This window comes from Aulostomus chinensis, chromosome 1, assembly GCF_037954235.1.
Source record: "Aulostomus chinensis isolate RoL2024-O1b breed Wild chromosome 1, RoL_Achi_v1.0, whole genome shotgun sequence".
In the NCBI taxonomy this organism is placed as follows: Eukaryota; Metazoa; Chordata; class Actinopteri; order Syngnathiformes; family Aulostomidae; genus Aulostomus; species Aulostomus chinensis.
In genome coordinates, this window is record NC_141320.1 from 65202593 (window position 1) to 65230080 (window position 27488).

At 46.2% G+C, this 27488-nt stretch overlaps 1 protein-coding gene and 1 long non-coding RNA gene across 5 annotated transcripts in view; both read left to right on the forward strand.

The window, feature by feature from the left end:
* Nucleotides 1-15932, forward strand: part of LOC147272765 (receptor tyrosine-protein kinase erbB-4-like) — a 202702-nt gene extending 186770 nt beyond the window's left edge. For 3 of the 4 annotated variants that reach the window (XM_086200933.1, XM_086200934.1, XM_086200950.1), the window contains 7 exons: nucleotides 851-1012; nucleotides 2745-2820; nucleotides 2958-3104; nucleotides 6347-6444; nucleotides 6532-6702; nucleotides 8197-8482; nucleotides 9988-15932. In XM_086200933.1, coding sequence (XP_086057059.1) covers nucleotides 851-1012; nucleotides 2745-2820; nucleotides 2958-3104; nucleotides 6347-6444; nucleotides 6532-6702; nucleotides 8197-8482; nucleotides 9988-10811 — 1764 coding nt within the window. In that variant the 3' untranslated portion in view covers nucleotides 10812-15932. The remainder of the gene's footprint in view (nucleotides 1-850; nucleotides 1013-2744; nucleotides 2821-2957; nucleotides 3105-6346; nucleotides 6445-6531; nucleotides 6703-8196; nucleotides 8483-9987) is intronic. The other variant, XM_086200942.1, reaches the window with a different exon arrangement.
* A 6355-nt stretch (nucleotides 15933-22287) lies between these two features.
* On the forward strand, nucleotides 22288-24049 carry LOC147272766 (uncharacterized). The gene is made up of 3 exons (XR_015112353.1): nucleotides 22288-22320; nucleotides 22981-23205; nucleotides 24005-24049. It is a non-coding gene; the product is annotated as an uncharacterized LOC147272766 (long non-coding RNA).
* Nucleotides 24050-27488: the final 3439 nt, after the last annotated feature.

Here is a 27488-nt window from a genome sequence, read left to right on the forward strand (position 1 = left end):
ACACCATCCACCATGATGTGTTCGCACATAAAAAACACATTGTTTTCACCATAAGCCAAGATTCTCGAGAGGCGTTACTTCTCATTGAGAACGGTCTGATGATGACCGCCTCCCCCCACTCACCAAGGTGTTTCTATCGATTCTCCTGCAAAGTGGCGTCCACTTGTTTAACATCCAGTCACTTCAGCTGAGTCTTTCTGCGTGCTTACTCATGTGTTCAGCCGTGGCAGGAGTGCGTCAGCCAGCGATAAGAACAGCTATATCTGGGAAATACGTCTGAGCAACCAACGAGGGCTGCGAGGCTGCCGCTCCGGCCCCTGGAAGCTTTCTTGTTGCTCATCGGGTGTTCATAATCAACAAATCGGATGGACATCCATTGTTCTGCCTGCTTAGTCAACTTGAAAATGACTTCAGTTACTGAGGCGACATGTCAGAGATCTCGCTTATGACAGATTGGGGTTACTTTTTGAAAGAATCCTGTAGTGGCAGCAGCTGCTTGGTCAGAAGAGAGAAATGTATTCCTCTGCACGACATAAATATTTCACATTATACCTTTTTCAAGTGAAAGCGGCTCTTATGTTGCTGGGATTCCTAAAGGCTGTGAATGGCTGTTGAAAATGTCTCTGGAATGCTCTGAAAGCACAGAAGAACCTGCGACACGAGGGATGAAACAAGATAGAATCTCAACTTCTTTGTGGGCATGTGTTCAACCACGATGGCAGCTATGACAATAATTTTACGTTAGTGCTGACATTTACCGCATTGACGATCTCAGCCTGTTCAAATCAGGCAGTATAAAATGATAAATGGCTCGGTGAAATAATTAGAGTCGTTTCTCGCTTCCTTTCAGGGGATGATGTACCTGGAAGAAAGGAGGCTGGTCCACAGGGATCTGGCCGCCCGCAATGTGTTGGTGAAGTCGCCCAATCACATCAAGATCACGGACTTTGGCCTGGCGAGGTTGCTGGACGCCGATGAGAAGGAGTACAACGCTGACGGGGGCAAGGTTGGTGTAAGTGGAGGCGGGTGCATGTTTTTTTTGTGTGTGTGAGTGTTTTTTAAAGCAGTTTAGCAAACAGGACGCTAAAGTAGCTGACAGGTAAATACTTCAAACAGAAAGTAATAAAATAAAAGGTCACTGCTGGTCACGGGGGGTGTTGGACGGAGAAGCCTCGTTAGGGACGAAGGTAGACTGCAGCTCTGTCAGAGTACCTTTGGCTGCAGGAAGTTTCCGTACATCAGAAAATGTTTTCATAAAAGTGCTTCTCCTATTTGACACATTCAATGAAAAACAGGACGTCTTGTAAGCACATCCTGCTGATTCTCATCAACCTTAATGGAGTGTTGCATGTGCGAATTGAACATGAAAAAGTACAATAATATGTAAAGTTTCCGTTTTCCCGCCTGGTTACAACCCGCATTGGTCTCCCGGTGGATCAAGGTGGCAACAGAATGAATGGAATCTATCATAAAATACAACAGAATGTTTTAAGGGAGGGATTGAAAACATTTGAAATAGCTGATAAATTGTGATTAAAGACAGTGAAAGCGTCGCAAAGTTCCAAGAAAATCAGACCAAACATGAGAAGCTCTTTACGCTTGTGTTCGCTCACCTTCCAAAGGGGGACTTTTATATTTATTTAGACCAAAAATGGAGGAACAAGAAGAGATTGTCCTGTTTCTTATCATGTATTTAAATGTGGATGGAAATCTCTCAGAAAACGACCCCAGAATGCTGGTGGAGACTCATTTTCTCATCTAAATTGCATTTGCATGTCGTCAGCTGCGTTGTTAGTCTTTTTCAGGCGGATACACTGCTCTCTAATTGTGATTAAAAATGCTGAAAGAAGTTTAAATCTCGTTGCGTCTCGGAGAGAAAGTATTCCAGATCTCCTTTGTTCTGGCCAAGTCTGGTAAACTTCAGTAAAATACAATTTAAAAGTGCTTCATCCAAACAAACAATGCATCCACAATTCCAATGAGTTTGTTTTGTTCGGGGACCAGACTACATTAATCAGAGGCCCCTTCTCTTTGCCTCACTTGAGACTTACTATGCAAATTGTCCTGATCAACTCCCTTTATTAAATTGGCTTGTTGGTTGCTGCATCTGTTTAGCTGCGAGCCTCCAGGTCATCTTGAGTTGTTATCAAGAGGGCAAAAGGGGGGGGGGCAAAAAACCCAGACACTCATAAGGCAAACCTGGGCGACGCTGATGCAATCATCACGGTGATTGACACCACGTTGACGCTGTCAGCACATCTACGTGCACAGACGCACCTTGGGAGGTAAATGGAGCCAGACGTGAGGGCGCCTCCCACCTGAAACATTTCATTTGACCTCCTCCAGCTCATTTTCCTGATGAGCAAGTGTGTATGTCAAGCTGCGTTTGAAGTGGCGTTCAGATAATTGCCTCGATCAGACGAAACTTCCCCTCGACAATCACTATCATATCGCCGCATCTGTCATTGTGTATGTCAAGGGTGTCAAAGCACTTCACGCACCATCATACTTATTGAGTGTAAGCACACACATTATTGATGATCCACACTGAAGCGAATCAATCACGCTTCTTCAGTGGTATTGAGCGACGCAAAACTATGGTTGAGGCCGCTGTCGATTCCTCGATAGCTCACGAACGGAGGTGTAAAATATCAAGATGGTGGCGCTCAGGAGCTCCTGGAGGGTTCGAGTGTCTTTGCTTGCACTGAATAAACCTGTTTGTTTTCATGTGTTCTTCTGCTTAGATGCCTATTAAATGGATGGCTCTTGAATGCATTCACTACAGGAAGTTCACTCATCAGAGTGACGTGTGGAGTTACGGTGAGTGCACACAAGCCTGCCTGAAATCCTGTTTTCTCTATTTGCATACTCAGGCTCTTTGTCTCAAATTGGTATCCGTCTGTTTTCTCTGCCCCCCACACCCCCACCCCCACCCCCACCCCGCCGCCACCCCTCAGGTGTGACCATCTGGGAGTTGATGACATTTGGGGGCAAACCTTACGACGGCATCTCCACGCGGGAAATCCCGGATATCCTGGAGAAAGGGGAGCGCTTGCCCCAGCCACCTATTTGCACTATAGATGTCTACATGGTCATGGTCAAATGTGAGAGGACACACACACACACACACACACACACACACACACACACACACACACAGGGTTTAAAGTGATGCTTTACTGAAACGTTTTCAGTACTTATTTGTGATTCTACTAGGCAGACACAGCCAGCCACGTATATGTAGCTTGAAGCTAATGGAGAGTGACTGCTAACGACAGCGAAACTGCTCAGAAGTGTCAAGCCTGGTTTATGCTTCTGCGTCGCGGCGACGCCTTACCTTGTCATGTTCAAAGTTTACAGTTTGATTCATGAAAGCAAACAGTCGTTCAAAGAAAAGCACCGGACTTTCTGTTGTAAATAGTTTTGTTTTGGAATGCGACAAGAGCCCCCCGAAACCATACAAAGACACAGCCACGCCCCCTAGCGGCTTGGCGGTGAATTGCAGAGCCAAGCGTTCCTTCGACACAGAACTTTGAATGCTCATCTACGCCGTCACCGCGACGCAGAAGCATAAACCAAGCTGTAGTTTACACACTCTCCTGTGCATCGTCTGGTCTTTGTCCTCATCTTTATCTGGCGGTGAGTCAGTCAGTGAGCTGTTGTATTCAGCTGAACCAGCTCATCCGCACTTGTTGACAGTCACGCCTCACAGGAAGTGGTATAGTTTATTTTTAACTCACATTTTAAGTGTGTATTGGCTAAAGAAGACATGGATAATATCAGACCAAGCACACAAGAGTTTGTGAAGTAGTCAGCGGCCATTAGCTTTGAGATGAATGCACAAAATTGGCTCTTTCTGCATCACAGTGGCAGAAAAAAGAAATGAAAACAAGCTCAAGACACCCATTGGAAGTACTCAAAGGCCAAAATACTGTATTTTGGTAAAGTATTGCTTTAATCCATCCCCTTTGAGGGGCTCTTTACACCAAAAAACCATCCCAAAGCATCTGCAGCCATGATTCCCCTCTCTTTTGATATCAAGACCTGAGAATCACAGACAATTGTACGCAGTGGCACTCGTCTCATCTCACATTCATTGTGTGTGGCGGTTTTGGACCTCCTGGGCTTTTTGAGTCAAGGCTGAAAGAGGAGTGTAAAGAGGAAGATGAGAAAAGTGACGAGGTGCTAGTTTTAAGCCCGTAACATCCAGGCCTGTCCTCACCAGACCCCCATCCTTGTTCATGTCATCCTCCATCTGGACCGCCACACCCTAACTCTCCTCCCAGCCAGTACAAATCATCCAAAAACCATTCTCCAAATTCCCCCATCTTTCTCTGGCTGAATCCAGAACACAGGGGATGGTGTCGATGGCTTCAGAGGGATCTGCCCTCCCATATTTCCAGGAAAAGATCCAAACATACATGCCAGTGCCTGCTCTGGGCTCTGCCAGCTATCGACTGCATGAATCAGTCTGGTAATCACTCAACTCGGTCCGAACTCGTTTTGACTTTCCTACGGCTCCGTCGTCTGCTGTTGGCTGGAGTCTGTATTTCTTCAAAAGTCATTGTTGTGAATGAGGGAGTTCTTTTATCAAACATATCCCCCGTGATAAATATGTTAATCAGATCCAAATGTCATGATATCTCAGAGTTGGTGGGGTTTTTTTTTTTTTTTTATCATCAAAAAACTCCCACCAGCAGCAACGATGAACAGGCTGCAGCTGTTTCACTAAATAACAATGCAGCCTGATTCCTTCTTCCTCCCTGGAGGAGAGAAAAATATGTAAAATATGTCTAGACACATTTTGCGATAAATGCTGATGTCAGAAAGGTTCATGTTCCAATTTATTCCCTTTTTTCTTTAAAATCCTCGCTAGATTTCGTTCATTTTTCATGTTATTCCACTAAACAATAACGCAGTGACATCACCAGCATCGTTGCGTTGATCAGAAATACTCTCACAGCAGGAAATCTTTCAGGATCGGCGTCATTAATATTCATTACATTTGGACCGAGAGCCCTTGTTTGTGATTTGGTGCGTTGTCGTAACACCGCGCTCCTCGCCGCCTCAGCGGCACCCCAATAACGGTGAAATAGAGTTTGATTGCTGGAGTAATTGGGCTTCATCTCGTTAATGTACCCAGGTAGGAGGCTGGAAGTGGAAATGAGATGAAGTGAACGACGACCGACACCGGCGTTGGCTTTATTAGGATCCCTGTTTGGAACAGAATTGCAGCAGCTTTGTTTCCTGGAGTCAAAGTCGCGATGGTGCAACTTACATCAGAGCGTTATAAAACACAAATCACACACAGACTCTGAAATGCCGTAATCAAATATATGACATGCAATTACTCCATTTACTGGGAGTTCTCTACAGGTTAATGACTACTTTGCAATTATAATTAGTCGTATAATTGTTGGCAGACTTCAGTAAGTTACATTTCCTTCATCGAAACTTAAACACGTTCTGCTAACCAAGCTGGTACTTGTGCAGAGACGTTTTTGTTCATAAACACACACTTGAACGGGTACTCGATGGTGCAATGATGTACTCTTGTCCTTCAGAATCTGAACCCTAACATTCCTTCACCTTTGGTTCATTTGGATTTGTAAAAATTGTACATCTGGGGGGGAAAAAAGAGCTTTTATGAACAGGACTTTTCTTTCATTCATGGTTCTCGCTCTTGTTAGCTCCTAAATTTGAATTTTAACTGCTACATTTCGGGGTTAACCGCGCAACCTTTATCTACTCGGAGCTTCCAAACCGCACTCAGGCCGCGGCTGTTGTCAAATCCGCAGTAGCTGAGCGATGCAGACAAAGTTTGCTGGCTGTCTAATGTGAGCTGACACACCACCTGGCGTTTGGCTTCACCTTCAGGGTTTGACTGCGTGCACTGCAGCTGTGGCGAGAACGTGGGCTGGAGAACCGAATGAAACCCACTCAACTTAGTCATGAATTTGCCTTTTGGCAAGGCACTTTGCGCTCAGAATGAAGGTGATCCCTTTGATGCATTTTCAACGCAACTTTGTGGACGACTTCTCGTATTTTAAAAAAAGATACTGTATCATAGACAGGATTTGTCATACACGCCAAGTAATCTGCGAGCCTTCAGATCACATTCTGCGATGTCATGATGATTTAATTGAAGTCATCCAGTAGTCATGAAGCCGCTCCTTTTGCTTGCCTCTGAAGTTGTGCACAAGGACATATATTTGCCCAGTTAATTGCACTCACACAAAATCGAAAACAGCTGAAGCAAAAGGATTCATTCCAGTCCGTTATCAGATCTCTTTTTGTTCCCGTCTGACTCACAAATTCTGCCGCCCTCCATCTTTCCTCTCTCCAGGCTGGATGATTGATGCAGACAGCAGGCCCAAGTTTAAGGAGCTGGCTGCTGAATTCTGCAGAATGGCTCGTGACCCGCAACGCTACCTGGTCATCCAAGTATGTTGGCCTCAGCAGGCTCCCGTTCAGAACACTCGATCACCTGTGAATCCACACACTTACTGGAGAAATCTTCTTTGGATTCAGGGAGACGACCGGATGAAGCTGCCCAGCCCCAATGACAGCAAGTTCTTCCAGAGCCTTCTGGATGAGGAAGACCTGGACGACTTGATGGATGCTGAAGAGTACCTGGTTCCACGTGGGTTCAACATAGCGCCGCCGTCGTACACCACGAGGCCTCGCGTTGACTCCAACAGAGTAAGAGCGCTCTTTAAACTCCGCTTTCAGCATCTCCTGATATATTTTTACAGGGTTTGTTGTTTTAATTCCGGTCAATAGTAATGAGTCAGTCATGAATGAGCCAGTTCATCAAGCCGGCTCCTTTAAGTGAACGATTACTGTGCGAGCGGTTTAATGTGATGAGACAGCGGGAGAGAGAAGGTGGAGGAGGCCATTAGGAGACAAGTTTAGACAAGAGACAAACAAAGAGAACACATGCAAAACAGCAAAAGAAGAACTATTCGTTTGCTAAATGAACTGGTGAAGAACCGACTCACTAAAAAGAGCCAAACCAGCCAACTCACTGTCCTCTATGGATGCTCAAGGTGGTTAAGAACTTCTAATACACAGATGATTTCCCTCTGCTAATAGCCCACCTCCATCATTTCCATCCCTGTGCGTGTAGCTTATACCTGGTCTCTTTATGTACTCGGTCTCCAAGCCCCCAGTTTCATTACTCACAGCTCTATAAGCAAAGAACAGACGCTCTCTTAAAATGCTGGGGTGGTTTACTAATAGACAGCGAGTGCAGACGGGGATGTTTGCTCTGCAGGATGCATCACATGCTCCTGGGCTCTGCGTTGTATGCACCTGTACCCCCGTGACCTCCCGACTTGCCGGCAGCTCTTTGTTCCCAGATGAACACACCAAACATCACACACTGTAATTTATCCAGGAGCCTGCGTAGCAAAGGTCAACACCCCTATCATGAAAGGAAGCTTTTATTATCCAGTCAAAAGCCAATACAGGAATTTATAGTAAAAAGAGAGTTAGTTATTCAGGTTACGCTGCTGCACTTGGATACAGACGCTTATATAATCTGGGTTGATTTGCTCTCATACTTGAAAGAAGCAGATAATGACCAGCTTTGAAGGAGGGATGAGCAGAGAAGTTCGGAGGAGGGTCTAGTTGATTGTAATAGAGAGAAGACAGTGGGAGTAGGAGAACGGATATAACCCCAGGACGGCTTCTTTTTTTCTTCTTTTTTTTTCCTCCTCCTGTTTTTTTTTTCCAGTTGTGTTTTGTAGCTTTACTTCCTGTAATTGCTGCTGCGGTGCTTACAGTTGGCAAGAGTGCAGAGGAGTAGGCCTGGGTTAAATAGCCCACGGCAAGCGAACGCAGCAGCACTAGAAGCCCCTTCGCTTCATGTGTCATGTTATTTTCTTGTGGGGTTTTTGTTCGTGGTCTTTTTTTTTTTTTTTTTTTAGGTTCAGGTGTTTGCGTTGTAGCTCTGCCTGGTTGCCCTTCACCGTCCCTCAAGGCTGATGACTACATCCACAGAACTTTGTCGGAGATTTGTACTTTTAACTGGCAGCTAGGCGGGTTAAAAGTCTAGCTTCCTTTGCCACAAGTGACATACAACAAGCATTCAGGCCAAGCAGCATTTTTTAAATCATTTTTAATGTAGTAGCACCTTAAAAAATGTCTCATCCTCATGTCACATCTCTTGTCTTTATCTGCAACGTTCCTTAGAACCAGTTTGGCTATCGAGATGGAGGCCCAAACCCCGCGGAAGCCAATGTGGCTGGAGCCCAAGCTTGTGTAAGCCAGGAAGCCACGGGGGGACCGGGTCCAGCCCTGGAGGACCAGCGCTGTAACGGGAGCTTGCATAAGAAGAGCCTGAGCCAAGCTGGAGGCGAAGACAGCGGGGGCCAGAGGTACAGCGCTGACCCCACCATCTTCCTGGGGGAGAGGATCTCCAGAGGGGACACAGATGAGGACGGATACATGACCCCGATGAAGGACAAGAGCTCCTCAGGTACTCACAGAAAACACAGTACGAGTGTGGGAGTTGTAGCCGTTGGAATCACTCTGGTCTGGTCAGGGGCCGGTTACTGGTTACGCCACTAGTGCTTAGACCCGGTCTAAGGCTAAACCAGTCACACCTTGGCTTTCTGGTGTAAGTTAACCGAACGCCGGTTCCACCGACAGGGCTTAAATGTTACACCTAGAAGGGGGGGTGTGAGGCATCACTCTCCCTGGCAGCTGGGAGATGAAGCCACTGACCACACCAGCAAAAGAATCCCCTCCAAAGACGATGATTGTTCTTTAAACTGTTTTTGGAGGAAGACGCCCTTTCTCTTTTTTCTTAATAAGGTGAAAAAATATGTTCAGGTATATCCCGAAAGGGCATTTTTGTGGTTCTTCAACAAAATCTGGCCCATAATTGGCATCTCCACCCAACAGGAGTATTTTGTCATGACAAAAACTCCTCAGTCTGACCACCAAGGGCAGACTCTTTGCTGCATCCCATGCAGCCCATTTCTGTTACGTCTTCTGCTCTCCGAGTTCATCGGAATGTATCGCACGTACCCGACACATGCAGAGGACGTATCACGTTGCCCCAGTGTGGTATCATAAAGGCATCAAACAAGATGGCAGCTTAGGGACAGCCACTGCAGTGTCAGCTTGATGAGAGGTTTTTGTTCTCCGATGTCAAGGTCTAAGGATGAACAATCCCCTGCTAAGGCTTTCTGATGTACTACATTTTAAGGATTTTTAGGGAATACGCTGCCGCACGGTCCCATGGATGTAACATCAACGACAGCGCAAGCGCCTGCTGCTCTAGACAAACAGAAACACAGATAAAATAAATATGTTTTTAGTGATTTCAAACCTCGTGCACCTTGTCCTCTCGTCTCTGCGCTCATTCACGAGTTAAGCACAATCTTTTTGTTTGCCTGTCATTGTGTCTTTTCATTTCATTTCAATTCGTTGGTTAAAACTCTAACAGAGCTCCCGTCGACGGCGGTGAGTGTCAGCAACTACAGAGTCATGTTTCGCCTTTGATCACAATTCAGTCCATCATCACCGCTCTTGCAGGAGCGTCTTTGATTTTTTTTTTTTTTTTTTTTGAGCTGCTCAAAATATAACAAAGCCTAAAGCAAAATGCATCTGATGCAATGTCAAGGAGAAGAAGAGTGGGCAAAATCAATAGGTTTCACACCCCCACTGTAATAGCGCTTGGAAGCAGTGAAGAGGGGTCATTTGTTGGCATTTTCACCCCCGGCAGATGGAGTTTCCTGTGCCAAAGAAGTGCTGGCAAGTTGCCTGTCTGGTCCTGAGTGGCTCCCATTATCTCCATTATCAACTCCATCTTCTCCCTTCATTAGCGAGTGACCTCTTTTTCTTACTCTTCCTTTCAATTTCCATTGCTCTTTTCTTCATCTATTTTCTTTGAATTTTTTTTTTTTTTTTTTAATCTCACTGTCTTGTAAACCTTCCTCTCTTTCTTCCCTTCCCCTTTTCTAATCTGTGCTGCAGAATACCTGAATCCCATTGAGGAGAACCCGTTTGTGTCACGACGTAAAAACGGCGAGATTCACGCCTTGGATAACCCGGGCTACCACAGCACACCCAACAGCCAGCCCAAAGGAGAGGATGAGTACATCAATGAGCCCCTCTACCTCAACACCTTCCACAACCCTGCCGATCTGGGCCTGGAGACCCTGAGGAGAAACGGTCTCCCCCTACCCTCCCAGCCTCCCTCTTCCATCTCGGCCACAACCTCAGGATCCCACCTCCCACTTACCATCCAGACCAGCCTGCCCCACTACCCTCTCCCCACTGCTCAGCCTTCTCCATCTGGCATGGCTTGCCACCATGGTCCACCGACCCATGTCCTCCACGCCCACCACACCATCAAACCCGCAGGACAACCTGGCAATCCAGGTGGTGGCTCCATCAACCAGAGCCAAACAGGAACTACTGCCCAAGCCCTGGTGTGCCAGTCAGGTGCCCTGTCCACTTCAGCTCCCATTGGGCACGGCAGCCTGCCAGCCTACCAGAGCAACACAGCCTCGCACCCAGCCAGCATGCTGAAGCACGGAGGACAGACATCAGGTAAAGCCGCCGGGAAGAAACTGAAGGTGACCTTTGACAATCCTGAATACTGGCAGCACAGCTTGCCCCCCAAATCTTCTGACGGCGCCCAGGGAGGATCCACCAACGCTAAGCTCTTCTACAAGCAGAACGGACACATACGACCAGCAGTAGCCGAGAACCCTGAGTACATGTCTGAGTTTTCCCTGAAATCCGGCACAGTCTTGCCCCCTCCTCCATACCGGCAGCGGAATACTGTGGTCTAGATTGTTCCTCACGACAAACGTTCCTCAATCTAGCCCCCGCATCTTCTCGCGGCCACCCCAAAACTCTTCCCTAATAACATCTGTGTAGACAGTAGCAACATCCTGAGGCGGTGGACAGAACCCAACCGAGCAGCTCAAACACCTCCACTTCCATCCAGTCCAGGTTGTTTCAGTTCTGTAGATAAAGACTGCGCTCCGAGTCGCCGAGAATCCCCCGTCACATTGTTGTGATGGTCATTCTTTTCGCCGTAAAAGCAGCGGACGAATCCCAGCACGTTAGACCACAGCGGCATCAGACAAGATTCAGCGTAAGGGACCTGAACTCACTGCCAGCGGAGCCGGATGGATGTGAGGAACGAGATGACGAACAATTCCCCCGGCAAGGGCGAGCAAACAGAGATTGCTTGATGTAAAGTTGTGCGACAGCGAAAGAGCGAAACACGGAGGAGATCGACCTCCATTAACTTGAAAGACGGAGCACTGATCAATCAGTTGTTTGTGTTTGTTTTTTGTTTGTTTTTTTGCTTGTAGGATTTTACTGTTGTTGTTGTTGTTGTTTTTTCACCAATTATGTGAAGTTCATCTCATCTTTTCTTCTGTAACTGTGATACTGTGACGGCCAAAATAACGGTGACCACTCTTTTCAGATGCATAGGTCAACCACCGACTTTTAAACTTGCCACAAAAAAAAAACAAAAACAAAAAAAAGACAAAAACCAACCCTCTCGATGTGTTTTAGCTGGACTGCTGTCTGCTGATTTTCCAAGCCAAAGGGTACGAGGGAAGACTACACTGTAAGCATTTTTATAAACACTGGGTTTTAATAAATTCATGAAGCTAACGTAGATGAGTGACTTGCCGTGAGAGCAGGGAGGGAGTTAGGGGAAATTACCGCATCTGCTGACTCGTGTGATGGGACGTCTCAATACTTTAAGACAAAAAAGGTGAAACAGAGAAATGAGGCAGGGCAAGTGAGAGAAAACCTACAGAGGGTGGAGAGAAAGCTCATACGGGCCGTCTACAGAAGACCTGGAGGAACGAGCCAGACAGCACCAGCAGACCACAGAGCTCTTGTGTGTGTGTGTGTGTGTGTGTGTGTGTGTGTGCGTGTGTGCGTGTGTGCGTGTGTGTGTGTGTTGTGTCAGCAACTCTTGCCCCCTCGGGATATCTTTAGCAAGAGATATGTGGCAGTCGTGACGATGGGTGAGAGCGCTAACAGCATCAGCTAATCAACAGTAGGAACAAGGCTTCTACAACACAACAGCTGTGAAGATTTTAATTATTATTATTATTATTATTATTATTATTACGACTTGAGTCAACAGCACAAAATCTCTGGGAGCTTTTTAGGTGGTCCTCAGCTGTCGTGCAGATCTGCAGATGGGTCAGAGTAAAGGCTTAACCAACATCTACTGATGCGCAGCGAACTTCTTTTTTTAAGATAAATTGTGCCAAACTCACAAGCTCAGATATGGTGTTGATTTAGGGAAACGTTTCCTTAGCGATGGCTTGTCAATCACGTCCACTGCGTCATTTACGATTTGATTTAGTCAGTATTTATCTGTGGCTGTGTAAATGATATGGAAGCCCCTTTGTGCCAAAAAAGAAATAAATGAATATACAAACTTAGCCTTGATGGTAAAATATATTCCAGTGTCATTTTGAGGTTTTAAAAAAAAAAAGACAAAGCTATTCAGTGCCTATAAATGTCATGATAACTGTACGTGATGAAAGTAACTTCTTTCTGATACTTTAAATTAATCACAAAAGTTGAACTTTTTTATCTCACAATTTCAAAATTTTGCCTCTTTTTTTTTTTTTTTGGTTTTACATTTTAATCTCCTAATTCTCGGTTTTTATCTGATAATCATAACCTTTTTTTTCATGATTTTATTTATGTCGTCGTTCTAACCTTTTTAACTTATTATGATGAATTTTATCTCCTTTTTTTTAACCCATAATTTCAACATTGTATTTCATTTTTTTCACAACATTATAACTTTTGATCTAGCAATTTTAACCTGCTGTCTCATGAGGTTGACATTTTGGCATCTAATAACGACCTAACGCGGCAATATTTTTTTTACCATCGAACAATTTTTATGTTTTTTTTTTTAATGGCAGAAATGGGCTTCCATAAAATCAAGCTCCTGACTCAATCAAGATCTTTTTCATTTACCTTTTGAATCAGTCAGTTTCTCCTCCAGCCAGCTGCCAGTAAATGCTACTAAATGCTGTTCCAACTGTTGTCATTGCTATTATTTTTTCTGCTGCAAAGCTTGCCAAGTTGAAATAATCAAGTACTGTTGCTTTGCCTCAGAGGTTCTGAACAAAATCAGCATTTATCTGCGGAACACTGATTTGTTTTTGTTTCAACGGCTCATCATTTTAGCATCCAGGCCAATCTACTTCCTTTTTTTTTTTTTTTTTAATTCATTTTGTGTATTTTAAGATGTGTGTGCGCGTGAGAAAGTAATATTCACATGTTTACCCTCCCCAAGGAGCACTTTGATCAAACTCGCGGGTAGAAAGAGAGCCTTTTCCACCCTTAGTTGCTGAAATATTCAGCTTGTTTATCCGGTCATTTCGCACTTCAGAGGAAAAAATGTTAAATGAAGGTGCACTGGCTAGGAGTTCATGAAGAAAAGACACTCTTGGTGGTACTGACCAGCGTCTAGAACGTCCTTGTTTCTGTGTTTTGTGTTTGCTTCACACAGTATTTATCCCGCTGCTTTGATGGCATCATGACTATTTGATGAAGGAGTATTTTGTAGTCCCTTTTGGAGCTCTAATTCAATGAAATGGAGACAGCATTTAATATCAATGTGAAATATTTATAGCGCGTTTGAGCTTGTTTATACTGAGCGATGGAAACCAAATCTGGGTTTTCATGGAAGGGGTGGGGGGCGATGGTGGTAAAAACGAAACACATGCCTTGGTTTCTTGGTTTCTCCGGCTCAAATCATACCGCAGACCCGAGCAAAACACGTGCTTGAATCAAGAATAGATTGAACTGATGAGACAGCTGGCCTCGCGTGTTCAGGAGCGGCCCTCAGCATCCCGTGAACATGGAACTGTTCTTGTCTGACGGCCTTGGTTACCTTTAGAAGAACCGCAATTTGATCTGTGTTTGTGCAAGCAATAATTTCCTCCCCAGTTCTTGTTTCACAGGTGTTTTGCCTCGGTGTTGGGCTGTGCTACCTGCTGCTATTTGTCTCAACCCTTGATGTTACGGCTGTTTATGCCACAGCAACTAAAGTGTTTAAAGGAACACATTAACTTTTTGGGGAAATAAATTGATTGTACATCATCCCAGGAACTAGACAAAACCGCAAACCTTCTGTCCTGCATTAGGGAGCTTAGCTTAGCCCGCTAGTTAGCTTAGCCCGCTAGTTAGCTTAGCGCTGTAACTGGTGTTGGATGGGCATTTGTGTATAGTTCTGTCAAAACGGCCCTCTCTTGTAGTGATATAACTGGGGTGTTGTGTGTCAATCATCTTTAAATAATAATTGAAAGTTATGAAGCGTTACCATTTTACAATTAAAACGACTTTCCCGCCAAAACCGCGAGGCGCAGTGATGTAACATAGCAGCATTAGCTTTGACCAAAACACCAGAATGATGACAAAAGAGAGGTGACTGCTACGACTTTTTAAGTATGTTTTGAGCTGGAATGAGGATGATAACTTAGACGGGTGCTACACGAACCCTGCCCATCTACCACCATTCATTGTGCTAAGCTAACTAGCTGATTTTAGCTCCCTTCTGCACAGAGAGAGGTTTTTATTATCTAGTCTCGCGCTGGGGAGGATGACAAATATGTCCCTAAAAAATGTGCATGTTCTTTATAAACTGATCTGTTATTATTATTATTTTTTTTTTTTAAGTTTCCTCTAAGCCAAGGTGCAGAGCCATGTAGCCATGTTATACTGAGGTGAACCCTTCAATATTCCATCCTCATATAGGCTGAAATGTATAGTACAATATCACCTTGCATGGTACCCAAAGTGAGTGTTCGACTGCCCTTTGTATCTCTTCATTAATGACATTATTATATTCAGTCCAGAGAGCGTGGAATGAAATAACCGGATATTTTTACTGAATTCCGTAGCACAAACTTTCATGGGATTTGTTTTATTTTGTGTATAATACCCTATGTAATCCTTCTTAATCTTGAGTTTTTGCTTTCCATATTATCGAGGGTGTTTTTCTGCAAGGACTTGAATCTATATAATTATTGTGTTGTTCATTATTTAACAGGCTTCATCTTGTTCCGATCTTAATTGCACAAATCATGGCTTCTACGATAGTAACTGTCTGTGTTTTAAATTATCAGAACAGTGTACAGAATCTTTGGGGTCTACTCCAGAATTTATCACTTCAACAACAAATGTGAATAGTATTTTTATAAAGCACTGAAAAGGCCAACGGGGTGAATTTGTAAATAAGGAGGCGACAGGTTGATTGGATTTCTATGGTCTTCTCTCCTTCTGCTGTTTTCTTCTGCGTATAACAAGTGTACATACGAGAGTCGTACATATTTGCTTTACGTAAGTGACTAATTTTGATTTCAAAAGTGCTTGTTGACCCTTTCTCATGTGAAAATCTATTCAGTAACCCTCATGTGACGTTTCAGTCCAGGTGTAAATGTGGTGACGGTGGGCGGGGCTCTTCACTCCTCTACTTCCTCTTCCCCGCCACATTTATTTCTCTCGTCCTCAAGAACAGTACCTTCTTTATCCCCCTCCTCCTCCTCTTGATTCTCATAAATGAAACCAGCGCTGCCAGCTAAAACATCCTCTGCTTACTGTCTACTGGAAGTATTACTGAGCCAAGCCCTTCTCTTTCCCGAGTGGCAGAACACAGCCGCCATGTTTTTACTTTCCCGCTACATTTCAAATTTGTTTCGCATGCTTTTAAAAGGGTTGGAGAGAAGGCGCCATTCTCCGTTATCTTTTACCCGACACAGTCAGTGCTGATGATATGTTCTTTAAAACACACACACACACAAAAAAAAAAAAACTACACCCAAAGCTTTATATCATAGAAATACCGTTCCTCATGTTTGTTACATAAATCTGTCAAAAGTATATTTTTAATTTAATATGAATAAAGATTGATTCAGTACACGTTGGGTTTTTGTGCCTCTGTCGGAATTAATTTGTTTGGCTGTGTTTTAATTTGTAGCCGCTGAAGTGATCAAGGTGTGCCGGTTGTGCTGGTTGAGCGAAAAAGTCGACTCAGGTAACCTCCTACCTCATGACCACGGTTCACGCCGTGTTTGAGTGTTGTTTCGGGTCACCGAAGAAATGGAAATGTGTGTTTGACGCGAGTAAAACATTCCGGGAAAAGGACGCGGTTGCAGGTCAAATAATTTGCCGTTGGACTTTGGTTGAGTTGCGTGTTTTTAACAGGCTTCCGCTGTTTGTTTCCATTTCAGGTTATTACTGTTACCATGACAACCAAGCCACGAGGGCCTCCCCCCCCCCACACACACACACATCCCTTGCCCAGTGTTGTGTGTGATTTGGGTGATGTCACAAGAAAACGGGTGAAGTGACCACACGCTACACCAAACCTTGTCAGTGAAAAAGGACGCATTTCCTGGTTCAGAAGTGTCACGTGACCGGCGGGGTTGCATCATGGGACGGGTTTTCAAGTCCCCTGTACAGAAATGTGTTTCAGAAGTTAAAGCCTTCGCCAAGTGAAGCTGGAGGTGTTTCACAAACCACCTTGATCGACTCTCCGTTGGAGTTCTTTGCAGTGCCTGTCATTTCCTGTCCTGTTGTTTTCCCACAGGTGGGGGGATCGGTGTGGGTCAGACCCTAAAACAGCTCTGCAACACCAGCAAAAGCTCCTCAGTGCTAACAGAGAAGGTCAATGAAGTGTTAATATTCATCTCTCCATCTGAGGACCTGTTGGAAGGATCTTCTGGAGAAGCTGTGCGAAGGATTCAAAAGGAAGCGCGGAGCTGAATACGCTGCTCTCCAGGACTGGAGCCCCAGCAGGGATTCCTGCTTACTGACTCCTCAGCAGGGGAACTCTTCACGTTCTGAACCGAGATCCCGAACACGCCACCCCGCTGCTCGTAAATAGAGCAGAAAATGAAAGTCCTGCTCGCCTGCTCTGACGCTCACGCTAACAGCTTTAATAATAAAATTTAACAGATGGTGTCTTTAATTAAGACGAGGAAGCTCTCAAGTTACGGCGCGCTTATTTTGACCCGGCTTCTGAAGATTACAGAAGTTGCACTGGAGGCGAGATACTGCAGCACCCTTTCATGCTCAAAAAGACTCGCAGATGAAGACCAGCTGCATCAAAAGGTCTGCAGCGTTGGAGCGCGTGTCTCAGAGAGGCTAATGTGTGGATATAACATTTTGCTCTCGTTTTTCTCTCTCGCCCCGCGCCGCGCTTAAACCGCTGTTTACCCAAGTGCTGGTTATGTAAACTGGCATAGGCAACATTGTTTTTCTATGCAGCGCTCCTCAATTGCTGCTGCACTCTCAGGCTTTCATTTCAATCATAAATAATACAAAACTGTCCAATGGCAGAATATGAGCTTTCTGAAGTCTCTGCTATTAATACTAATAAGGATGGAGTGCTTTAAGTAAACACTGTTTATGGACAGAAACCTCCCCCCCCCTCCTCCTCCTTGCTCCTCTCTCTCCCCTCGTTTCCTCAGAGCACCGAGACTAAATTAGTAAGCACATCTAGTTCCTGCATAGTAGTTTAGAGAGCAGGGTTGTTTTTTTGTTTTTTTTTTGCTGGAGAGTCGCAGTATTTGCACTCGTTCCACTTATATTTGCATATTCTGAATCTATATTAGATCCGCCTGCTTGAATCCGTGTCAAAAATTTCCCTTTTGCGACAGAAAACTCGTTGAACTCCCATAATGGACAGATTATCCTGCAGAAGCACGCCTCCCAGTCGCACCTCACCTGTGCCAGGCAGCAAGGCCGGGGGGGGGGGGGGGGGGGGTCGCAGTTAATTTGGCTTAATAATACGTCTCGATGTATGGATGCTGATCTTTTGGGAAAGCCCGCGAGGAGATGCAGCTCCTCCTGGAGGCCCGCAGCAATTACACTCCCAGCTGCCCCTGCGCACATGTGACATGGTGGCGATGACAGCTCAGCGCTGACACGCCGGTGCTGTTTAATTGCAGTGTGTCACCTTGATGGCGTGTAGTACACACACACACACACACACACACACACACACACACACACCCTTTCATGCTGCACCAAAGAGAAACAAGGAGACTTGCTGCAGTAGGGTGAGTCTTATATTAAATGAGGTACCTGCAGGAACTGTTTTATTTCCTTTTTTGTAATATTCATAATGCTTGTGCAGTACAGATGGATCTCCCTTTTTGTAACATCATTCTTTTTCATATTTTTGCATTTAATTTTTTATGTGATGTTTATTTTTGCCTTCTTAATTTTTTTATTTATTTATTTATTTATTTTTGTATCTTTGGAAATTTAACCCAGGAAAAAGTAAATTAATTATTATGATTTATTTTTCAAAGGCGTATTTTTGGATTTATACCCGACATAAATCTCAGTTTCTGGTTTGTGGATGAGAGAGAGGTGGGCTCCCGTACCAGTGCCTGTGTCAGCACCAGTAACAGAGTGGTGCTGACCAGTCACCTCCTCACTCCGCTGCTGGTGTTCCTGCACTGCTAATGGGATGTCGTCTCTTCTCATATATCATTCAGCTCTTTTTAACATCATATGGTATATTTGAATGCTAATGACATGGAAATTGACCCCTTTGTAATATGCAATTAAGCTGTGAATGTGTCTGGTTTATTGCTTCCTAGATATCGTCAAAGATACGAGGCAGGGATGACCCCCCACCCCCACCCCCCACCCCCGCCCGTCGAGTCACGACCGCACAACGATACCACAATCACTTCCTCGATCCAGTGAAAATACGAAGCGTGGCCTTCCTCGGTGTCTGTACACTTTGAATAAGGAGGCGGCAACGCGACCAAAGCTAAGCAGATGAGGGCTCACACCCGAAAACATGACACTTTTCACCTCGGACTCTGACCTGCATTTGCAAAAATATACTTTGAGCACCAAGTCGTGCAAAACTTCTAAAAGCTCTAAATTATTGACTGCACTTCACCCTCAGAATTTAATGTTAAATGTCTTTGTCAGGCAGGCTCTTTCAGATGCCGGGTCTGTGTTTTTCCCTCTGACTGGAGTCAAAACCGGTGGTTTACTCTCGCTCCACGCCTCAGGCTCATACTAAAGTTCTACAGGAGAAGAGATCCAGAGAAACTCATCCGCAGACAGCTGATGAAGACGCCCCGGCCCGTGGAGGTGAAGGAAGGAAACGAGACGAGGAGACAACTTCCCATGAGGCAACTTCTCCACCCAGCGCAGCAATCAGAGCAGTGATGGCAGCTGAGGAGTCCAAATGAGAGCGGGAGGGAGAGAATGGAGGTAAAGGTTGGACACAACAGCCCGAGGCAGACTGTTGAGGGCAGAGAGCTTCCGAAAATCACCTCTGAGATAGAAGAGAGCAGCTGCTGCGCGTCAGACAGACATTCAGGATCACGTGTACACGCATCCTCAAGCTGCTGAGTGAGGAGGCGGCCAACACGACGAGAGGTCCCATAGGGTCCCGCCAGCCAGCGCCAGCGTTTTTAACCAAACAGAACTCTTCATCACCCACGGAAGAGCCCTCACCTGTTTTAGACCTGAAAAAGTTGTTTTTTCTCACACTCGGACGAGGGAAGAATTTGGCGTTTTCCTCCACGACTCAACAACTCATGTTTAGGCTGCAGCTTACAGACGGGTGTTTCAAACACACACGTTAACAGGCGTGTAGGGATTTTAGTCCATGCGGCCCGCAGCAAACACACGGGGATATAAACACACCCCAACCGGGCTGAGCACAGACATGGGGAGCTCTGTTTCGCCCAGGTGTCACCAAGTCCCTCCATCCCTCCACGCTCGTCCTCCACTTCCCCCTCTCGCACACCTCAGTGGAACGGTTTCATGCCGATGAGGGGAAAACCTCACGCGCATTCACACAGAATGGTCATGAATAGATACACAAAATTCATCAAATCCCAATTTTCATGTGCTCACCAGCTTCCAGACAGCTTTCTGCAGCTCCAGCGCGCTACTCTGGCCCGGAGCAACGGGGGATTTCTTTAAGAAGCTCATTCATCCGTCTGTGCATGGAAACAACAAAGGAGGAAACACCGACGGTAGTTTGAAGTGTGAGTACAAAGATTTTAGGTAAAATGATTTCAATTGAAGGTATTGAACTGTTCACTCCATCATATGTCGCTGTGGATTACAGCATCAGCTAAATCCTGAACATGTAAAGAAGCCAGATGGTGGGTAGCAGCTATATCAGGAGGAGGATGCTGAGCAGGAAGAAAGGAGAGAAAGCAGAAGCAGGTGAGACATGTAGGGTCTTCATTTGATGTGAAATGCTGGATGCATAAGTAACCGTTTCCCATTTAATCCCCCAAATCCTCCCATCCAACTATCGTTGAACGGAGCCCGAGCCTTTTCCAGGTAGCAGCTCCATATTTATAGTAAAGGTATGAAATTGGTATCGATTAGTCGTGATCTCCTCATCCAATTCTGCAAGAAAGTGGACAGTTGCCATACCACAGTCATTACGGGACAGGTGCTGTACCACGGTCATTACGGTGCAGTTGCTCTACCACAGTCATTACGGGACAGGTGCTGTACCACGGTCATTACGGTGCAGTTTCTCTACCACAGTCATTACGGGACAGGTGCTGTACCACGGTCATTACGGTGCAGTTGCTCTACCACAGTCATTACGGGACAGGTGCTGTACCACGGTCATTACGGTGCAGTTGCTGTGCCACGGTCCTTGCTTCATCTCGCTGTGCTTGATGCAACAATAGTGAAATGACAGAATACACGTGTTTGGTTGTCACAGGCTTCCTGATACTAATCAGAACAGACAGAGAAGGTGCACATTTAGACTGTGCATTACGGTACTGAACTATCTTGTGAGCTTGACCAGTCAACATCCTCTTCCATCACTCAGAGTTCCTCTTCTGCTTCAAAAGTATCCCGAAAGTAGGAGCATGAGAGTACTTCAAAGCGCAACTCTAAGATCTGAGATCTCATTCCTGGTTCCTGCACTGTGTGTGTTTGTTTGTGTGTGTGTGTGTGTGTGTGTGTGTGTGTGTGTGTGTGTGTGTGTGTGTGTGTGTGTGCGCGTGTGTGTGTGTGTGTACACAAAAACACACGCAGGTCCTCCAACGCCGGCGTTGTGAATTGTCCTTGTGTCACATCAGACCTCCTAACACGGCTACCGGGGACGCGTGAGCGCATCTCATTGAACATAAAACAAGCAGCAAGTAACTTTTAAGACCTGTGATGTTGCTGGCGTGGACACATCAAGAAGAAGTCCTCTTTGGAGTCTGGCCCCTTGCCTCTCAGCTCTTTGATGCAGCTTCCTGGAGCACAGGGAGCATCTACCTGCACCTGCTTTCATCCAGGGGAGATGTTTGCCTGCGGAGGGAGGCTAACCAAAAAGGCATACTAAGCAATCGTTGCTTTAATGTCCTGGGCGCTGTTTTAATTAATGGAACCACCGAGGGCTACGACCTGTGATGAAGATGAGTGTGTGTGTGTGTGTGTGTGTGTGTGTGTGTGTGTGTGTGCCAGATCACATCAGCCAGCGCGCTGTTAAAGCGTAAAAAAGTACTGCTTTCTCTCCAAAGTGTGTGTGTGTGTGTGTGTGTTAACGTTCTCAGCTCCTGCAGTGACTAATTGAGTGTGTTGCTCACTCAGACAGGAGGTCTCAGACAGTGTTGACATTCAGGCAGTGGAAGGCCACCATTGGCGATGACAGCTGATCACTCTTCCAGCCAGCACCCTAATTACACCAGAGAAGGAGAGAGCGGAGGCGAGAGGCATAAACACACCGCAAGAGAGGCTTTCTTTCTTTCTTTCTGTCTTTTTTTAGACAACAAACAGGTTCCGGTTGCTTCTAATCAAGCTGCTCCTCCTGCTGTTTGGTCCGTTCGTTATGGGAGGGCCGCTCAGTGGGTAGAGAAGCATCCGACATCCCACTGCCTTCCTGCTCCGAGTGTGACCACACCGCCCTCCCCCTTCTCTCTCACCTCTCAGAGCACTTTCCCAATTATACCAAGATCCTGCCTTCGTTTGTGTATGTGTGTGTGTGTGTGTGTGTGTGTGTGTGTGTGTGTGTGGGGCCTGAATGCCTCTGGAAGCCTCTCTGTCTTCCTGTCTCTCTCTCTCTCTTTGGACTACAGAGATGCACACAGCCTTTGATGTATGGAGTCAATCAGACTTCATTGGACAGTGCTGATAGCCTGGGGATGTTAGCACGCTAGCGCCGCGCTCACCCAGCTGATAAACTCTTTATGGGTCCGTGGGCTTTTGTGGAGCAATAACGGCACCCCCCACCCTCGCACCCCAACCACCCACATCCATTATGGTGGAACTCCAAACGTGAGCAGTAGCACGGGAGGACTGGTGAGGAACAGGCCGGCTGGTGAGAGATGGTGAAAAGGTGACAAAGGTTGATGCACTTCCGGTTTCTCCAGGCACACAATCGCACCTTCCCAGGGAACGTTGCTTCAAAAAAAAAAAGAAAAAAAGTCAATCAGAGGAACCCAAACGTCACCTGCTGTCTCTTTTTACATGGAAAAAAAAGAAAAACCTCCCAACTGTTGCACACGTCACGCGCACCCAGTTGATAAAAAGGAGATTTACAACGCAAACACACGCGGGAAGCCACTTGAGATTCATAGGCGTTTAATGAGAGTCTCACGAGTGACTGTGTGTGTGTGTGTGTGTGTGTGTGTGTGTGTGTGTGTGTGTGTGTGTGTGTGAGAGAGTGTGAGTGAGTGAGTGACCTTGCTCACACCCCTCTCTTATTATCATACGTCAGCCAGGACGCCTCTGACTGTAGCGTGACAGCAAGGTGATGACTCTGTCCCGCGTGCGTGATCACGCACGTATTTCCTTCCTTCAAGAAGTCCGTGCGCATTTTACGTCGGTGACGATATTTGAAATGCCAGCCGATGCGCAGCTCCCTGTGTGTGTGTGTGTGTGTGTGTGTGTGTGTGTGTGTGTGTGTGTGTGTGTGTGTGTGTGTTTGTGTGTGTGTGTGCGCTCAACATGGTTGTCAAGTGTTGGAGCGGGCCAATCCCTCATCTGCCAGCCGCTGCCGTGAAGTGACACGCAGCCGAAGCAAACCGACATGAAGACGGAGCGGGAGGCATCGCTATGCAGCTCAGCGGCGCGGTTTGTCCTGACCCTGTCTGGGGGCCTCTCCTCTCCGCTGATTCTAATGAGCTCCCCCGGGGATGAGACTGAGGTGGCCAGCGTCCCAATGAGGCGCCGGGGGGCGGGTGGGTGCGTCGATGTCAACACACCCACGCAAACACACACACACACACACAGACACAGAGTGTGAGGTGCCAGAATACTGCATCCTCCAGTTACTGTAAAACAGACTTCCAGAGCCTCCGGGGCCCTCGGGCTGTTGTCCGTAGGGACAAAAGTCAGAAGTGACAGCCACGGCGAGGAGGTGGGTTGTGTTCCTGCCCCTGTAATCGCCGTTCATGTCAGGGGTCTCACGAGGGACCCAGTCCGGTCCAAACCGGTGTTTCTGCTTACTGGAGTTGTGGTGGAGTATTTATTTTTTGAGGTTTTGACGGGTTGAACTTCATATTTTTGTCAAGAGTGAGCGTTTATTTGGAGAATTGCCTGGAATTTCCTGTGGCAGCCATATTGGATTATTGATTCTTGCCAACTTTTTAATTTAATTTTTTTTTTTTTTTTAGGTTGTCTTGATGGATTTCGAGCGCGATGACATTTTACTGTTCCACCAGCGAGTGGAAACGTTCTCCTTCTGTGTCCTGCATTTGCATTTTTGAAACAAAAGAAAAGCAGGGTTCTAGTAACGATTGACCCTTTCAGCTTTTCATTTTTCATGATGGTGTCCGTGACCCTAAGTGGTTCTGACATTTACTTTTTCAGTGTTTAAATTCTGGAAGCGTAAAGATTGAGTTGTTGCCATTTTAAAGTCCAGTCAGAAAGAAAAGTAGAGACAAGAACACTCGCGCCCTCAAGCCTCCATGTTGATTTCCTCTCTTTACGGAGGCTTCAACTTTTCTCTGCTACATTAGCAGCCATTTCTACTTCTTTTCAGAGAGAAGTGGAAACAACTGACAGGCATTCCGGCGCTGGAGTGAATTGTACTTCCTTCCTCACAACCCAATGAACCCGGCCTTATTTTCTTCATGGTCTCCAGGCAGTTCTGGGCGGCCATGTTTGCTGCTCCCGCTCTCTGACTTCCAGCTGAACAGAACACAAGTGAGCAAAGTCTTGTTTCCTCTCAAAAGTACAAATACCTGCGTGCGCGTCTCCTATCGCCAATTAAGTCCCGTTCCATTCCTTTCACCCTCAACTTCTGCTCGCGTCAGCAGCGCGCGAATGTTTTGAAGTCATGTTTCATCTCCTGGAGTGGCACCGAGCCCTTATCCGCCTGCGGTTTCCTTCATTGGAATCAAAGGTTAAATGGCGAGCGTGCTGATCAGGTATTGTCTGTGCTAGCCAAGCTCATTAATGTGTCACGATTAATTATCAGAGCCCTGTCCTCACCTTGTCAGGTGGCTAATGAGAATATCAATCATCGGCTTCCCCATCAACAACCCCGCTCACATATTTGCCTCGCGTCCTGCCTCTGTTGACTTCTCATCCCCAAAATACCACCAGGACCCAAACAGATCTGTCAGGAACAAATGTCAAACACAATCGGGCCGGGGAGTAAACACCCACAAACATGGCTGACATACAGAGTGGGAGCCTCCTTTCAGCATGGCTCCCGTGTGTGGGAGTGTGTGTGTGGGTGTGTGTGTGTGTGGGGACATCAGTTTCGTTTTGCACGTATTTAACAGTGTGTGTGTTGATGAGCTTTTGTGGACAGGCAGAGAACAACTCTTACCGACGCGAGTGGGAAACCACCGTATTAATTAAGAAGCAGATATTGATTGACTTTATTGATCGCCAGGATGGATATTTAGCGTGCAGGCAGGTAGAATACACACACACACACACACACACACACACACACACACACCCAAGCTGCTATATTTAGCTGAAGAGAAATAACCAGAAAATACATTCCTCACATGGTAGATGAAAGCAAGTACATTTATCAAAGAGACTGCATCGATGAATCATGATAAATCTGCTTCATGCTTCTCTCACCGCGTTCTTCGACTTTGTACTTTTGACTTCTCTTGACGTTTGCAGCGAGTTTCCTGTTTTATTTTGAAATGCTCTCCCCTTGATTTGCCTCCTCCTGCTCATTTACTGCCCTCACCTGTCATCTCATCAGCGCTGCCTTCATCATCGCTTCCTGCATGGCTCGCGTCACTCGTCCAGCCTCTGCCAGATCCTCCTGTGTTACTGAGACTTCGCTCCTCCTGCACCGGAGTTGCCTTCTTCTTCTTTTTTTTTTGTTCTGTTTTTGCGGGTTTTGGGAGGATAAATGCTGATGGTTTGATGTCACTCACCAGGTAAGACTTTGCTTTGGAGTTTGTGTTTTGGGTTTTTGTGCCATTGTGTCATTTATGTTTGTAAAGCGGCCCTGGAGGCTGGATCAACTCCCCCTCAGAGGTTAAAGTGGCCTCGGGACCCATTGAACACAACACAGTTTCAAAGAAATATTGTTAAAAGTCGGAGCTGCGGCTGTGTGTTTAAAGGCTGCTTGTATGTAGGATTTTCCAGTATTTATATATAATTACAATGAATGTCCCAGTGGCGCCCACTTCATCTAAATGAGTCAGAGTAATTAGTTAAGGTAGGTAATCATGACAGCCATGATGTGTTAATTCCCTTTTTGCGCTTGATGTCAGCACACCAGCACTCTCTGAAGAGCCCGACTTCCTGAAATCATCTGGAGGTTCCGGGAGGAGAAAAGAAAGCAACGCCGTGTCAGATTCTTTTTCTTTCTTTCTTTCTTTGTCCTCTCTTCTTTCTCTCCATTCTCAGAGTTCATTGACGTGGACAGGCGTTACCTCTGAGGCCCCCCGCTCTGAAATTGCCTGTAATTTCATTTTTTTCTGCATAAATATGTGTTTTCTTGTCAGGTGCGTGGCAGCGAGAATAGAAACAGGCACGCAGACGGCAGCTCTGACAAGCAATTACACCGCAGCTTGTTTGGGAGGCAGGTTGGGATGAGCTGGCGTCACAAAATCCTTCAGAACGGGAGGAAAGAGAGGATAATGACCAGAGGAGGAAAACGCAGGTGAGACGACCACAAGCCACACGGTGGGATTCCATTTGACTCCAGTGCCGACTGAGCGTCTCTGGTACGATGGAGGACATTCATTTGCTGCTCTTGGTCGGGTTTCAGCTTTGTGGTGAGATGCCGTGTCAGTCAGTACTTCTACCTCAATCGCCAGATTAGGAAATGATCAAGTAGAAGTACTGCATCGTCGTGGTGAACCTCCCGGCCACTAGAAGCCTCTCAGCTCATCATCTGCGCAGAGCAGGACAGTGTCCAGCTCCTGGCTGACGCTGGCACTGAGGCGGAAAGTGTGTGTGTTAAATGCCTTCCAACTCAGAATAAATATTAGTTTTAATTGAAGGAGACTCTTTGTACCGTTAAATATGGCTGATTGAAATTTCCCTGTAAATCAGGTTGAACAAATTTACAAGAAATGTGTCCTTGAAGAATGCTCAACCCGGCTTGTTAAGTGTTTAAAAGTGAAGAACAGCTCTCGCAAAGCTTTCAAGAACTCTGAAACTCCGTCATTATGGATTTTTAAGAGATGGAGCGTGGTATTGTGGAGCTGATTTACATTCAAGTGCATGAATTCTGGCTTTGGCCTGCTTTCAAACGCTGCTGGCAGGAGCGCTGCAGTACAGTGCACAGCTGTGCAAAGCTTACATTATATTCAATAAAGTAGCGGAGAGAAAAACCTCCATCCATTTTCCCAACCACACCCAATTTCTCCTCGGTTCTGCTACGGTGGCGTGGCGCCTACCCCAAGGCCCTGGTAGATATAGTGCCGTCAAGTTTGATATCACCTCAGCAGTCCAGAGCAGTGAAGCAGACCGCGCTGACAGTGGTTACATCTGATATGTAACCCTCCCCACGGTGCACACATATGTGGATGTCAAGAGTTGGAGGCCGAGGCAGGAGACAGATGGGCGGGCCGGCCCATCACTCCCCTGCCTTGAACCAGGAAGTCTCACCCTGAAAGGGGAGTCCCAGGACGACGTTAGAGGGTTCATTCAGGGATATAACATTAACTTGATTAATGGCTCAATTACCCCCGTAAACACTTCCAGGAGATAAGAGGCAGGGAGGAAGGTTGGAGCATGGTCAGTCCATTATGTTTGTCCTTTTATTCCTTAAGAACCAAAAGTAGAGTTTACACAGAACATTGCTGGCGTCTGCAGGAAGTTGTCCAGGACACCAGCAGGCCTGACTGGCTGGACGCAGGAACAGTTGCACGCCAAGGTTTGGGCTCTACCTGCTCATAGGCAGAGCGGCGGTCGGTTTAGAGGTCGGCTTGAAAACAACCGGATGTTCATTTGAAACCAGGAAGCGTGTGTATCAGAGAGAGGATAGGGAACATACGCTGAGCGCTCCAGAGAATGGGCTGCCATCGTCAAACGTT